General features: G+C 49.1%; 1 protein-coding gene across 1 annotated transcript in view; it reads right to left on the reverse strand.

Moving 5' to 3' along the window:
* Nucleotides 1-461: 461 nt before the first annotated feature.
* Nucleotides 462-14133, reverse strand: part of LOC125536103 (phosphatidylinositol 3,4,5-trisphosphate 5-phosphatase 2-like) — a 15856-nt gene continuing 2184 nt past the window's right edge. The window contains exons 4-5 of the mRNA XM_048699240.1: nucleotides 1536-2833; nucleotides 462-979 (exon numbers count right to left, since the gene is read on the reverse strand). Of these exons, the coding sequence (XP_048555197.1) occupies nucleotides 1869-2833 (965 nt within the window). The 3' untranslated portion in view covers nucleotides 462-979; nucleotides 1536-1868. The remainder of the gene's footprint in view (nucleotides 980-1535; nucleotides 2834-14133) is intronic.

Raw genomic sequence — 14133 nt, forward strand, 5'->3', positions numbered from 1 at the left:
TATGCCGTTGAAAAGATATCGACGAGGCGCAACTTTTTCATGTAGAACACTATCTCTAATTCCTTACTGTTTAAGAGCAGTTTTAAAATTGTTGAAATGCGGACACTCTGTTTTTCACGACATCTAAATAGAAAACCGCACTGCTTCGGACTAAAATCCGCACTACAACATGAGTAGATGAAACTGCATTCTTATTACTTTTTGCTAATATTTTTTCTTTTTATAATTTTATCTCAGCTGCCAAACCGAGTGTAGTGAACGGCACGCGAGGACGAAGTGCACGGCAAGTGCCGATGCATATTTTTGTTATAGTTTCTTCTCAACTGCTTGGCCGAATGCAGTGAACCGCACGGAGGACGAAGTGTACTGCAAGTGTCGACACAATTCACTTTTTTTTCAACACACGACGCCGCACAAGAATGAGTGCAGTTTGCATCCGAAGATGTGAACCACGCCTCAAATAAAAAACTATCTGCACGCATTTTTTCATCATTTTCTGACTTTTTTCAAGTCATCTAGACTACACGGTCCATTTTTTACAAAGAAAACCACCAAGGTTTTTTAACAGTGAAAACTGCATCATGCTTTCAACAAACTCTTTTTAGAAAACAGGTCAAAAAATAAAATACAACAAAAAACTTCAAACACGAGCCACGTGAGCCGCAAGGAGTGCACCAACGGACTGTATCAATTTTACATACCTTTACATTTTTTTCTCGCACATTCAAGAAAAAAGTGAAAATAAATAAAATGATTTTCTTTCTTCTGTAGGTCCCCGGTGAACTGCATGTTCACGCCCGCACGACGGACAAACCTTCACGCACCCAAGGAGAAGAAAACCTCGAGGCGCACTGCAGCACCGGGGCTAGCGAACCCCATCGAGAAGTGGAGCGAACTGCACCCGCGAGGCCACACGGCCATTGTCCTTGCAGTCGGCCGGGAGCAGGTCGCCGTCGAACGCCCCTGTTTGATGCCTTCCCTTCCAAGAATTGCACAAACAAAATATCAGTAAAAGAAAACAAAAGAGTGTGTGCGCTTGACGTGGGGCTGATAATACAGATTATCTAAGAAGAGTGTGCTTAGTCTAAACAAAACAAAAGAGTGTAGTTTAGCCACGAACAAGTTGGCCCATGCTTCACAAGTCCAAGGGGCTAGCAGCCTAGCAATGCATGCACGTAACCTTTATACAGGCTTGGGTTCCACATCTTTTGTGAGAATTTATTTGAATCGTTGATGTGGCTGTAACTGAATCCAATATCCGAAACTGAGCAACTACCTATCGTGTTCATGTTTAGTCTGAACTCCCATCCCCTTCTGAGGTGACAACACTACCCAGTCTGAAGAACTCCTTGTATTTTTACCTCTTTTCTATCAGCCAGACGCAATCGGTTCCATATGTTCCTAGTCTAGCCGCAGAAAACATAGGCATAAAAATGATGGATGGCGTTAACAGAGTATGTGAGCATCAAATCTGAAAAAACTGAAGATGATAACTCAGGCAAGAAACAAAACAGGGAGATGTCCAAGGAGCTCACCGGGGACCAAGCTTTTGTTGCCATTGTTGTCGAATACAACAGCAAACTGCACGGACAAGAGCACCGAGCTGCACCACTCAGACACGCGCGCGGCCTTGTACTGCTTTCCCGCGCCGCCGGAACCGCGTGCAATGAGCTAGCGAGCTGCATGTTCCGCGGACACTGGACTACACCACTAGGACGCAGGCGTGGCCATGTACTGCTTGTCGGCACAGCCAGAATCGCGCACCATGACCAGCGAGCTGCACGGCTACGTCGCTGCATGTCGTCCTATTTTTTTGCACGCCTTGCCGGTGTTGTTCCCCAGTAGTTAACTGCACTACACTACAGACTTTACTGCAAAACTGAAGATTCTATGGTTGCTAATGGTTCTAAACTTCTCAAGTGCCTCCATACTTCAGCGACGACCCAACCGAGCTGCAACCGAGAGAACCTGCACTTGTGGCCATGATGTGGAAACAAAACTGAACAAACACTAGGTGGAGGCGCAGTTCCATCGAGGCAGAGTAGAGCTGCACGCCGCGCGGGGGACGAGCTGCACGCCTGCGAGAAACGAACAGCAGAACGCGTGACCAAGTGTTGGGGGCGCACTGCACTGCATGCCAGATCCGTCAGCACTGCACGCCAGCAGCGCGGGCACTGCACTAGATGGAGGAGCGCACAACAGCACGCACTGGATCCAGCAGCAGGGAGGCTGGGGAGGGGAGGGAGGGGTGTCCGCCGCCTATCAGTAGGAGAAAGGTGCGGGGGCAGCCGATCCATGGGGGTCGGGGCCGACCACAGCGGCGTAGCAGGGAGGTCGTGGCCGAGCCATGGCGCACTTACGTAGTAGGAGGTCGTCGGGGTAGGGGGCGAGCCATGGCGGGGCGGCCAGATCTCGCCGGATCCGGCAGGGCAGCGGCGGTTGGAGGTAGCCGGGTCACCCGAGCGGCCGGATCTCACCGGATTCGGCAGGGCGGCGACGGTTGGAGGTAGCCAGGTCGCCTTGGGTGGTGATGAACAGAGCGGCGGCGGCGCGCAGGTTGGTGTGGACGGCGGCACGCGCGGATGCTGGTGGTTGAGCGGCGGCGCTGGTTGCGCCAGGTGTTGGAGGTGGCTGGGTCGGACGGCGGCACGGCGCTTGGCGGCCCCGGCGGCAGAAGGCAGTGGAGGTCGGGGGTGGGGCGGGAGGAAGGTGGTGGTGGTGGGGGTGGGGCGGCAGAAGGTCGTGGGGAGTGAGAGGAACCGAGGAAGAAGGCGGCCAGGTGGGGACTTTTTTCTGGTAGATGGAGTTCGGTTAAGGGCGGGCAGTCGTTTTCCTAGCAGAATAAGTTCGGTGTTATTAGAATAAGGTCTTAAGGGGTGTTATTATAATAAACCCATCCTATATATGTAGTGATTATCTTTTTCTCTCTGTAATAAGTGTTTTAATTTGTGTATGTAGCATTAAAGAAAAGAAATTCTATATTTAACATGACTAACTGTATGACTCCTACTTACTACTACTCCCTGGCTCTCCATTCATTAAACAACCCCACGGGTGAATAAACATATAGTACTAGTATTTATATAGAACAAACAAGCTCAAACTACTTTGGCTTTGAGATATCGACGGTACATTTTGACCACATTGCATCAATGGACTCAGTACTTTGAAGTAACCTATATGTATAAACACATGCACAGTTTACATTCCGAATCGCTAGCTCGAGCTTGAATCGTATTTGTTTACATGTAGTACCACATTTTTTCTTTTGGTTTTCTACTCCATGGTGCAATTCATCGATATAAAATTATACAGTACTATGAGTAGTTAAAAGTTGAGGGCGGGGCTTTTCCTGGGTTGTACGCGCGGTAGTTTTCGCGTAGGCGGTTTGACAGAGAGCCGAGGAGGGGTGAGGGAGTAGCGGAGTGAACTTACTGCTGGAAAGGTAGGGCTGTGCGATTTGACGACGCGTTACTTCTGGAAAAGACGGGGTCTTCTGATATGACTACTCACTATAGTCATGAATTACTGCGCTACGCCCGGGGTGATGCCCCCTTCCGTTCCCCACTCTAATCTGGTGCATGACATGTCGACCCGGATGCTGGCACTCCCACATGTCGGCGAAGTACGTAATAAGGAGCAAAGAATCATGGGGTATATATAGTGTATATACTAGTACTACTACTCACGTTAGACGAGTGCGAACCACGGCAGACCAGTGAACCAGCAGGCAATAGTCCATAGAAAATAATGTGGTGATATGGACATAAAAAACAACATGCTACATTCCAGTCTGTAGCATGTATAGTACTACCCCTCTTCCTCCTGGTCTCGGTTCATCGCCATCATACTTTCCCCATTCCTATGTTTTCAGTATGCTGTGAATCAAAGAGGACCTTAGACTGGTTTAGGTCTGGTTGTTTTTTTATAAATGTGTTATGTCCAAAATTTAATGAGCATGCTCCGGTTTCTATGAAAATAATCCGGTTTGCTTGTAGTAATTCATGAGGTATGAAATGTAAAGTATGCCGGCATGGTTGCATATGCTTCGAGTCATGCATGCACTATGACCCAGATGATTTGTGTCCCATGTGTCAGCAAAAGGGAGCACGTGGAAATAGCCTTGGAGTACATATAGGAGGATAAATGCATGAACAAATATGTACTACTATGAAGCGTAGCTGCGGTTTGAAAAGGAGACCTAAAGTGATGGCAGGTATAGGTCGCACGCACCCCTAGTGCTACTAGACGTACGACTAGTTTTTCCCTAAAAAAAGAGGTACATGTACTCAGTACTCCTATTCTATCAACACGACTCCCATCTGACAACAGCGTCCGTGCTACAGCTAGCTCTTCTCCCTCATTTCTCTCTTCTAAATTCTAACTTAGCCGACGCGCGGTGGGCGGGGTGGGGATTTGCCGATGGTCGGTCTGCTCAACTGCGGCCCCACCTCACAGTGAAAATGTTACGACTGGAATAAAAATACCATACACAAATAAAACATTAAGGCCATGAGGCGATACAGTGCTGGTTACAGGAGGCGAGAAGAAAGACGCATCCGTCGACGACATCCACCTCCTCGACTCAAGGTGCCGGCCCACCGAACGGCGGCTAAGTAGCAGCGGCTTTCGTGGCCAGGTCGACGTGCTTCTGAACAATGGCGTCCAAAGATTCTAGCCGCTGGAAGAAGGCCAACGTCTTTTTGTCCTCGCTGGCCTTGTAGTGGCCTATGTAGACGATTTCCTCGTAGACGTGGATGTGCAGGTCGACGGTTTCTTGCAAGGCTAGGTGTTGCGTGCTACCTCTTTTAGCACTGCGTTGGTTTTCCCCGAAGAGGAAGGGATGATGCAGCAAAGTAGCATAAGTATTTCCCTCAGTTTTTGAGAACCAAGGTATCATTCCAGTAGGAGGCTATACGCAAGTCCCTCGTACCTGCACAAAATAAATAAATCCTCGCAACCAACGATAATAGGGGTTGTCAATCCCTATAGGGCCACTTGCGAGAGTGAGATCTGATAGATATGATAAGATAATATTTTTGGTATTTTCATGATAAAGATGCAAAGTAAAATAATGGCAAAGTAAAATAGCAAAGTAAATAACTAAGTAGTAGGAGATTGATATGATAAAGATAAACCTGGGGGCCATAGGTTTCACTAGTGGCTTTTCTCTCGAGAGCATAAGTATTCTACGGTGGGTGAACAAATTACTGTTGAGCAATTGACAGAATTGAGCATAGTTATGAGAATATATTGGTATGATCATGTATATAGGCATCACGACCGAGACAAGTAGACCGACTCCTGCCTGCATCTACTACTATTACTCCACTCATCGACCGCTATCCAGCATGCATCTAGAGTATTAAGTAAAAACAGAGTAACGCCTTAAGCAAGATGACATGATGTAGAGGGATGGACTCATGCAATATGAAGAAAACCCCATCTTGTTATCCTCGATGGCAACAATACAATACGTGCCTTGCTGCCCTTACTGTCACCGGGAAAGGACACCGCAAGATTGAACCCAAAGCTAAGCACTTCTCCCATTGCAAGAAAGATCAATCTAGTAGGCCAAACCAAACTGATAATTCAAAGAGACTTGCAAAGATAACGAATCATACATAAAAGAATTCAGAGAAGATTCAAATATTATTCATAGATAGGACTTGATCATAAACCCACAATTCATCGGTCTCAACAAACACACCGCAAAAAGAAGATTACATCGAATAGATCTCCACAAGAGAGGGGGAGAACATTGTATTGAGATCCAAAAAGAGAGAAGAAGCCATCTAGCTACTAACTATGGACCCGTAGGTCTGAAGTAAACTACTCACACTTCATCAGAGAGGCTATGGTGTTGATGTAGAAGCCCTCCGTGATCGGTGCCCCCTCCAATGGAGCTCCGAAACAGGCCCCAAGATGGGATCTCGTGGATACAGAAAGTTACGGCGGTGGAATTAGGGTTTTGGCTCCGTATCTAATCGTTTGGGGGTACGTGGGTATATATAGGAGGAAGAAGTACGCTGGTGGAGCAACAGGGGGCCCACGAGGGTGGAGGGCGCGCTTGGGCGGGGGGCAGGCGCGCCCCCTACCTCGTGGCCTCCTGTTGATTGGCTTGACGTAGGGTCCAAGTCTCCTGAGTTGTATTCGGTGAGGAAATCACGTTCCCGAAGGTTTCATTCCGTTTGGACACCATTTGATATTCCTTTTCTTCGAAACCCTAAACAGGCAAAAAACAACAATTTTGGGCTGGGCCTCCGTTTAATAGGTTAGTCCCAAAAATAATATAAACATGGATAATAACGCCCGATAATGTCTAAAACAGTAGATAATATAGCATGGAGCAATCAAAAATTATAGATACGTTGAAGGCGTATCAAGCATCCCCAAGCTTAATTCCTGCTCGTCCTCGAGTAGGTAAATGATAAAAATAGAAATTTTGATGCGGAGTGTTACTTGGTATAATTTTAATGTAATTCTTCTTAATTGTGGTATGAATATTCAGATTCGAAAGATTCAAGACAAAAGTTCATATTGTCGTAAAAATAATAATACTTCAAGCATACTAACAAAGCAATTATGTCTTCTCGAAATAACATGGCTAAAGAAAGTTATCCCTACAAAATCATATAGTCTGGCTATGCTCTATCTTCACCACATAAAATATTTAAATCATGCACAACCCCGATGACAAGCCAAGCAATTGTTTCATACTTTTGACATTCTCAAAACTTTTTCAATCTTCACGCAATACATGAGCGTGAGCCATGGATATAGCACTATAGGTGGAATAGAGTGGTGGTTGTGGAGAAGACAAAAAGGGAGAAGATAGTCTCACATCAACTAGGCGTATCAACGGGCTATGGAGATGCCCATCAATAGATATCAATGTGAGTGAGTAGGGATTGCCATGCAACGATGCATAGAGCTATAAGTATATGAAAGCTCAAAAAGAAACTAAGTGGGTGTGCATCCTGATGAAGCTATGTACCTAGGGTAGGGTCATGGACCTGTCCAAACTGACCTACCCAAGGACATCTCCAGAAGAAATCACCTTTCAATCGAATTGGAGGTGTTCCACTCGACGGACTCGAAGATACTCGACCAAGAAGCAATCACTCGACCAAGAAGCAACCACTCGACGGTCAAGAGACCTAAGGGCATTCTGCATGCTAACGGTCGGTTATTAAGTAGCTTTTATGGTCATCATAGCACTTTATTAGGGGCATTATCAGTAACGCCTGACATTAATGTATTTAAACCCTTTGTAACTAAGGGCGGGAGGGGTCTGGCGAACTCTATATAAGCCACCCCCCTCCTCAGGGAGAAGGGTTCGCACCCCTGTAATCCATACACGCATAATCCAGTCGACCGCCTCCGGGCTCCGAGACGTAGGGCTATTACTTCCTCCGAGAAGGGCCTGAACTCGTAAACCTTGCGTGCCTACAATTTCTCCATAGCTAAGACCTTGCCTCTCCATACTTACCCCCCTACACTACTGTCAGACTTAGAACCACGACAGTTGGCGCCCACCTTGCGGCAGGTGTTTTAGCATTTTGTTGGAGGAGTTGCGATCTTTTCCGACCCGAATCATCATGGTTTTCGGCAGAGTTTTGGTGGAGGGCCGCGAGATCCGTCTCGGCGTGCTCACGTTCATCGCCGACGACTTCTCTTGGCTTCAGGAGGCTCCGCTCGACGTGGACGCACTCCCTGTCCGCAGGGCAACGCACTTTAGCGCGTGCGTCCGCGGCGTTCTCCTGCGGCAACCGTCGACCCCCTACCGGTCGACTCCTGTGTTGACCTCCCTCCCTGTTTCCCGCCGGCGCAAGCGCTCTGGTCGGTCGAGACTTCAGCAGTGGGTGAGACACGCGGTGGCACGCCAGTCGGCCACCCCTCAAGTCGTGGCGATCGAGCCCGACGAATCCCTCTACGGCCCGTTCGACCTGTCGACTGGCTCCGCAGAGACCGCATCCGAGTGCGACAGCAGCGATCCAGCGGCGGAGGTTCTGATGGTCGATGGACCGCCCAGTCCCCCCGGTTTTTCTCGCACCGACGGAGGCGCAGGCGGAGGCGCGGGTGGAGGCGACCCGTCGCGTCCCCATGAGGAGTATCTTCCCGAACCTCTCACGTCACTGCAGAGAGAAGAACTTCGCCGCCGGAACATGGATACACTGCACACTCCTATCGTTGGAGAAACCCCCGAGGCTCGCGCCTTGGAAGACGCGCGCCTGGCAAACTTGGCCGAGCGCACTTGACTGGAGAACCTCCAGCAAGCACTCGACGAGCGTGCACGACAACGGGTTCCCGAATCCAGTCGACGTCAGCTCTTCCCGCCCCCGCAGGTATATCGAACTCCGATTCAGAATTTAGCAGCTGCAGCTCGAATAGCAGAGTCGATTCAGCCTTCCCAGTCGGAGGTTGGCACAGGCTTGTTGCAGATCAGAGCGTTACTCCGGGCAGCAGGAGACCAGAATTCCGCTGTTTCTCAATCGCGGAACAGGATTCACAGCAGATCCGTTGCCGCGGACACAGTCCAGTCGGCTCATAGCCCAAGATCGCCCCCGAGGCGTGAGGGGCATGGGGACCGGCGTAATCAGTATGGGAACCCTGAGCAGTATGATCACCGAGTCGATCGTGACGATCGACGTCGAGTGCCCACCCCTCCCCCGAGGAGCGGGTCGTATGTGCCTCGCCAGCAGGATGACAGGCGCCCTCATAGTGTTGGGTGAAGGATTCCAGTCGACCCCAGGGGGCCAGGCTTTGATGCGAGATCCATTCTCGTTCAAGGTTTGGTCGACAGGAACAGAGCTCACCGAGAAGGTCACGACAGAGATGCACCTACCAGTAGCAGAGTACATGTTTCGGGGCCAGAGTGCTTTAGTAGAGCCATCAGGGCCGCTGTGATTCCTCCCAACTTCAGGTTGGCGACTGGAGTCAGTAAGTTCACTGGCGAGTCCAAGCCCGATACTTGGCTTGAGGACTACCGAGTGGCCATCCAGATTGGCGGCGGCAAATGATGAAGTGGCCATGAAGCATCTGCCTCTCATGTTGGAGGGCTGGGCCAGAGCGTGGCTGAACCAGTTAGCGCCTAGCAGCACAAACACTTGGGAAGATCTCTCGTGAGTGTTTGTCACCACATTTGAAGGCACATGCAAGCGACCGGCAGGGCTGACGGAACTGCGGTCTTGCGTGCAGAAGCCGAATGAAAATTTGAGGGATTACATCCAGAGGTGGATCACGTTACATCACACGGTGGAGAATGTACCTAACCACCAAGCAGTTTGTGCCTTCAAAGAAGGCGTCAAGTACAGAGAACTGAATCTGAAATTCGGTCGAACCGGAGATATGCCCCTGAATCGGATGATGGAGATTGCTATCAAGTACGCTAATGGTGAAGATGAGGATCGACTCAGGAGTGGCAAGCTCAAGTCAGTCGCCCAAGAAACCGGAGGAAATTCTAATCAGAAACAGAAGCGGAAAGCCGAGCCAGTTGCTCCCGGGGAAGCCTTGGCTGTAACCCAAGGAAAGTTTAAAGGGAAACCTAAAGGACCTTGGAACCCCAAGAAAGTTAAAGACCAGGACGGAAATGATGTGTTGGATTTGCCATGTCTCGTCCACACCAAGAAAGATGAAGAGGGTAATTTCATTTACCCGAAACATACCACTCGACAGTGTCGACTCTTGATCCAACAGTTCTAGGGCAAGCAGCCCAATGATAAGGAAAAGGAGTCAGACAAAGTTGAGGACAAGGAAGATAGTGACGATGGATACCCTCAGGTCAATTCCACTGATGATTTTTGCTGATATTGAAAGCAAAAGTCGACTGAAAGTTATCAACCGGGAGGTGAATATGGTCGCTCCGGCGACACCCAGTTATCTGAACTGGTCTCAGACTGCCATAACATTCGACCGGTCCGATCACCCAACGCACATCGCCACCCCTGGAAGGCAAGCTTTGGTGGTCGACCCAGTTGTTGAAGGCACTCAACTGACCAAAGTCCTGATGGATGGTGGCAGTGGTTTGAACATATTATATGCTGAGACATTGAAAGGGATGGGCATTCCGATGTCCAGACTCAGTGCCAGCAACATGAGTTTCCATGGAGTCATTCCTAGGAAGAAGGCTGAATCACTCAGCCAGATTGCTCTTGATGTGGTTTTCGGTGATTCCAAGAATTACCGCAAAGAAAAGTTGACATTTGAAGTTGTAGACTTCCAAAGTGCCTACCATGCTATTTTGGGCAGGCCAGCTTATGCACGCTTCATGGCCCGACCATGTTATGTGTATCTCAAATTGAAGATGCCTGGCCCCAAAGGTGTGATCACTATTACAGGCAATCGGAAGAAAGCGGAAGAATGTTTTCAGAAAGGTTCGAAGATCGCCGATGCTCAGATGGCAGTGGTGGAGTTGCAGGAATACCAGAAGACTGCAGACCCGAGTGATTTATTGCGGACCAAGAAGCCCGCTACAGAATCAGCTTTTCAGTCGACTGGCGATACGAAGACAGCTCACATCCACCCGACCGACCCCAGCGCTACTCCAACTCATATCTCGACAACACTCGACTCCAAATAGGAAGAAGCGCTCATCCAGTTCCTCCGTGAGAACTGGGACAGTTTCGCATGGAAGCCTTCTGACATGTCGGGTGTTCCCAGGGAGCTGGCTGAGCACCGCCTAAGAGTCGACTCAAAAGTAAAACCTGTCAAGGAACATCTCCGACGGTCCGCCGTCCAAAAGAGAAAAGCCATTGGCGAGGAGGTGGCTCGGCTCTTAGCAGCGGAGTTCATCCGAGAAATCTACCACTCCGAGTGGCTCGCCAACGTTGTTATGGTCCCCAAGAAGGACAAGTCACTTTGCATGTGCATTGACTTTAAACATATCAATCGGGCCTGCCCGAAAGATCATTTTCCTCTCCCCCGCATCGATTAGATAGTCGACTCGACTGCGGGATGTGAGCGACTGTCTTTTTTAGATGCCTATTCCGGGTACCATTAGATCCGTCTGTATGGACCTGACGAGATCAAAACAGCCTTCATCAGTCCATTCGGGTGCTTCTGTTATGTTACCATGCCGTTCGGCCTCAAGAATGCCGGATCCACATTCATGAGAATGATTCAGAAGTGTTTGCTCACTCAAATCAGTCGGAATGTGGAGGCGTACATGGATGATATTGTGGTCAAGTCACGGAAGGGTTCCGACCTGCTGACTGACCTTGCTGAAACCTTTGCCAACCTCAGGAGGTATGATATCAAGCTCAATCCATCAAAGTGCACATTCGGAGTTCCTGGCAAAAAATTACTCGGTTTTCTCGTTTCCGAACAGGGAATAGACGCCAATCCAGAAAAGGTCGGTACTATACTCCGAATGAAAAGTCCTGTGCGAGTGCACGACGTCTAGAAGCTTACTGGTTGCTTGGCCGCCCTAAGTCGATTCATATCTCGTCTCGGTGAAAAGGCATTGTCTCTTTACCGATTGATGAAGAAGTCCGACAAGTTCGAGTGGACTCCTGAAGCTGATGCAGCGTTTGCAGAGCTCAAAACTCTGCTCTCCACCAAGCCGGTGCTTGCTGCCCCAATCAGCAAGGAGCCTTTGCTGCTTTACATTGCAGCCACAGGACAAGTCGTCAGTACGGTACTTACGGTCGAGCGGGAAGAAGAAGGAAAAACCTTCAAAGTTCAGCGCCCAGTATATTATATTTCTGAAGTCTTGACCCCATCGAAGCAAAGATATCCTCATTATCAGAAGCTTGTATATGGGATTTATATGACCACAAAGAAAGTTGCTCACTACTTCTCTGATTATTCTATTACAGTCGTCAGCGACGCTCCATTATCAGAGTTCCTGCATAACAGGGATGCAACTGGTCGAGTGGCAAAATGGGCGATTGAACTCCTTCCTTTAGATATCAAGTTTGAGGCAAAGAAAGCTATCAAGTCCTAGGCAATCGCAGATTTCGTCGCCGAGTGGATTGAACAGCAACTGCCGACTCAGGTTCACTCGGAGCATTGGACTATGTTCTTCGATGGTTCCAAGATGCTGAATGGTTCTGGTGCCGGAGTGGTGTTGGTCTCCCCCAGAGGAGATAAACTCAGATATGTTCTTCAAATCCACTTTGATTCCTCCAACAACGAGACAGAATACGAAGCACTTTTATATGGGTTGCGCATGGCCATTTCACTCGGCGTCCGTCGCCTCATGGTCTATGGCGACTCAGGTTTGGTGGTTAATCAGGTGATGAAGGAATGGGACGTCAGAAGTCCAGCCATGACTGGTTATTGCAATCCAGTGAGGAAGCTGGAGAAGAAATTCGAGGGGTTAGAGCTTCATCACATACCCTGACTGAAAAATCAAGCAGCTGACGATCTGGAAAAAATAGGTTCCAAAAGAGAAGCCATTTCTAGCAATGTGTTTTTGGAACACATCCACACACCATCAGTTCAGGAGGATCCCTTCACTGAAGAGGCCCCGCAGCCAAAAAGTACCATGGATCCAACTGAAGTTGAAGTTCCAGCTGCGGTTGACCTGATCATGGAAGTCTTGGTCATCACTCCCGTCTGGACAATACCGTACATCGCGTACATCCTAAGGAAAGAACTCCCAAAGGACGAAGAAGAGGCTCGACAGATCGTCCGTCGATCCAAGGCCTTTACAGTCATAAAGGGACAGTTATATAGGGAAAGCGCGACTGGGGTCAGCCAGAAGTGTATTACACCAGAAGAAGGTCAGATGATCCTTGATGATATCCACTCGGGGACATGTGGGCATCATGCGTCCTCTCGGACCATTGTGGCTAAAGCATACCGAGCAGGATTCTACTGGCCAAGAGCCAACGAGATGGCAAAAGAGATAGTCGACAAATGTGAAGGATGTCAGTATTACTCCAATATGTCGCACAAGCCCGCGTCAGCCCTGAAAACCATTCCACTCGTCTGGCCCTTCGCTGTTTGGGGGCTGGACATGGTTGGACCACTGAGAACAGGCAGGAGCGGCTTCACTCATGTGCTGGTAGCAGTCAACAAGTTCACCAAATGGATTGAAGCCAAGCCTATCAAGAATCTTGATGCTTGCACTGCTATCAGTTTCATCAGAGAGTTCATATTCAGATATGGAGTTCCGCACAGCATCACCACTGACAATGGGTCAAACTTTGATTCTGACAAATTCAGGGCCTTTTGCGCCTCTCAGGGCACTCGGGTCGACTATGCTTCGGTCGCTCACCCACAGTCGAATGGGCAAGCAGAAAGGGTAAACGGCCTAATTCTCAAAGGACTGAAACCCCGATTGATGCGCGATCTCAAGCACGCAGCAAGTGCATGGGTCGACGAGCTTGCATCAGTCCTTTGGGGATTCAGGACAACCCCGAACCGATCGACCGGAAGAACCCCATTCTTTCTGGTCTACGGAGCCGAGGCAGTCTTGCCGAGTGACCTGCTTCACAACGCTCCCCGAGTCGAGCTCTACTCTGAAGATGAAGCAGAACAAGCCCGGCAGGACGCAGTCGACCTCCTGGAAGAAGAAATAGAAATGGCTATGATTCGATCGACCATATATCAGTAAGACTTGCGTCGATTCTATGCCAGAAACGTGAAGAGTCGAGCCTTCCAAGAAGGAGACTTAGTCCTCCGAGTGGATCAGCAGAAACCACACAAACTCGCTCCTACTTGGGAAGGCCCCTTCATAGTCACCAGAGTCCTCCACAATGGAGCATACCACCTCTACAATGTCGATCGCCAGATTGATGAGCCACGAGCCTGGAATGCGGAGCTACTCCGCCCCTTTTATACTTGAATTCTCACTCGGATAAGATGTAATAAGAAAAACTCCTGTAGTTTATTTCTCAAAGACAAGAGCGTTACAATTTTCCCAGTGATTATTATTGTTTTTGTTTACGTGAGAAATCCCCCAGTGGGTGGCTTAGCTACGAATCCGCTTCGCCTAAGCTTATAAAAAAATCCTACCGAGTGGAGAGCAGACCTCCCACTCGGGGGCTTAGCTGCAGTCCAGTGCTCGCCTAAGTTTGAAAAAATCCTACCGAGTGGAGAGCAACCTCCCACTCGGGGGCTTAGCTGCAGTCCAGTACTCGCCTAAGTTCTCTCACTTGAGGATTTAGCTGCAGTCAGGCACTC

Source organism: Triticum urartu, chromosome 2, assembly GCF_003073215.2.
Source record: "Triticum urartu cultivar G1812 chromosome 2, Tu2.1, whole genome shotgun sequence".
NCBI classification, from domain to species: domain Eukaryota; kingdom Viridiplantae; phylum Streptophyta; class Magnoliopsida; order Poales; family Poaceae; genus Triticum; species Triticum urartu.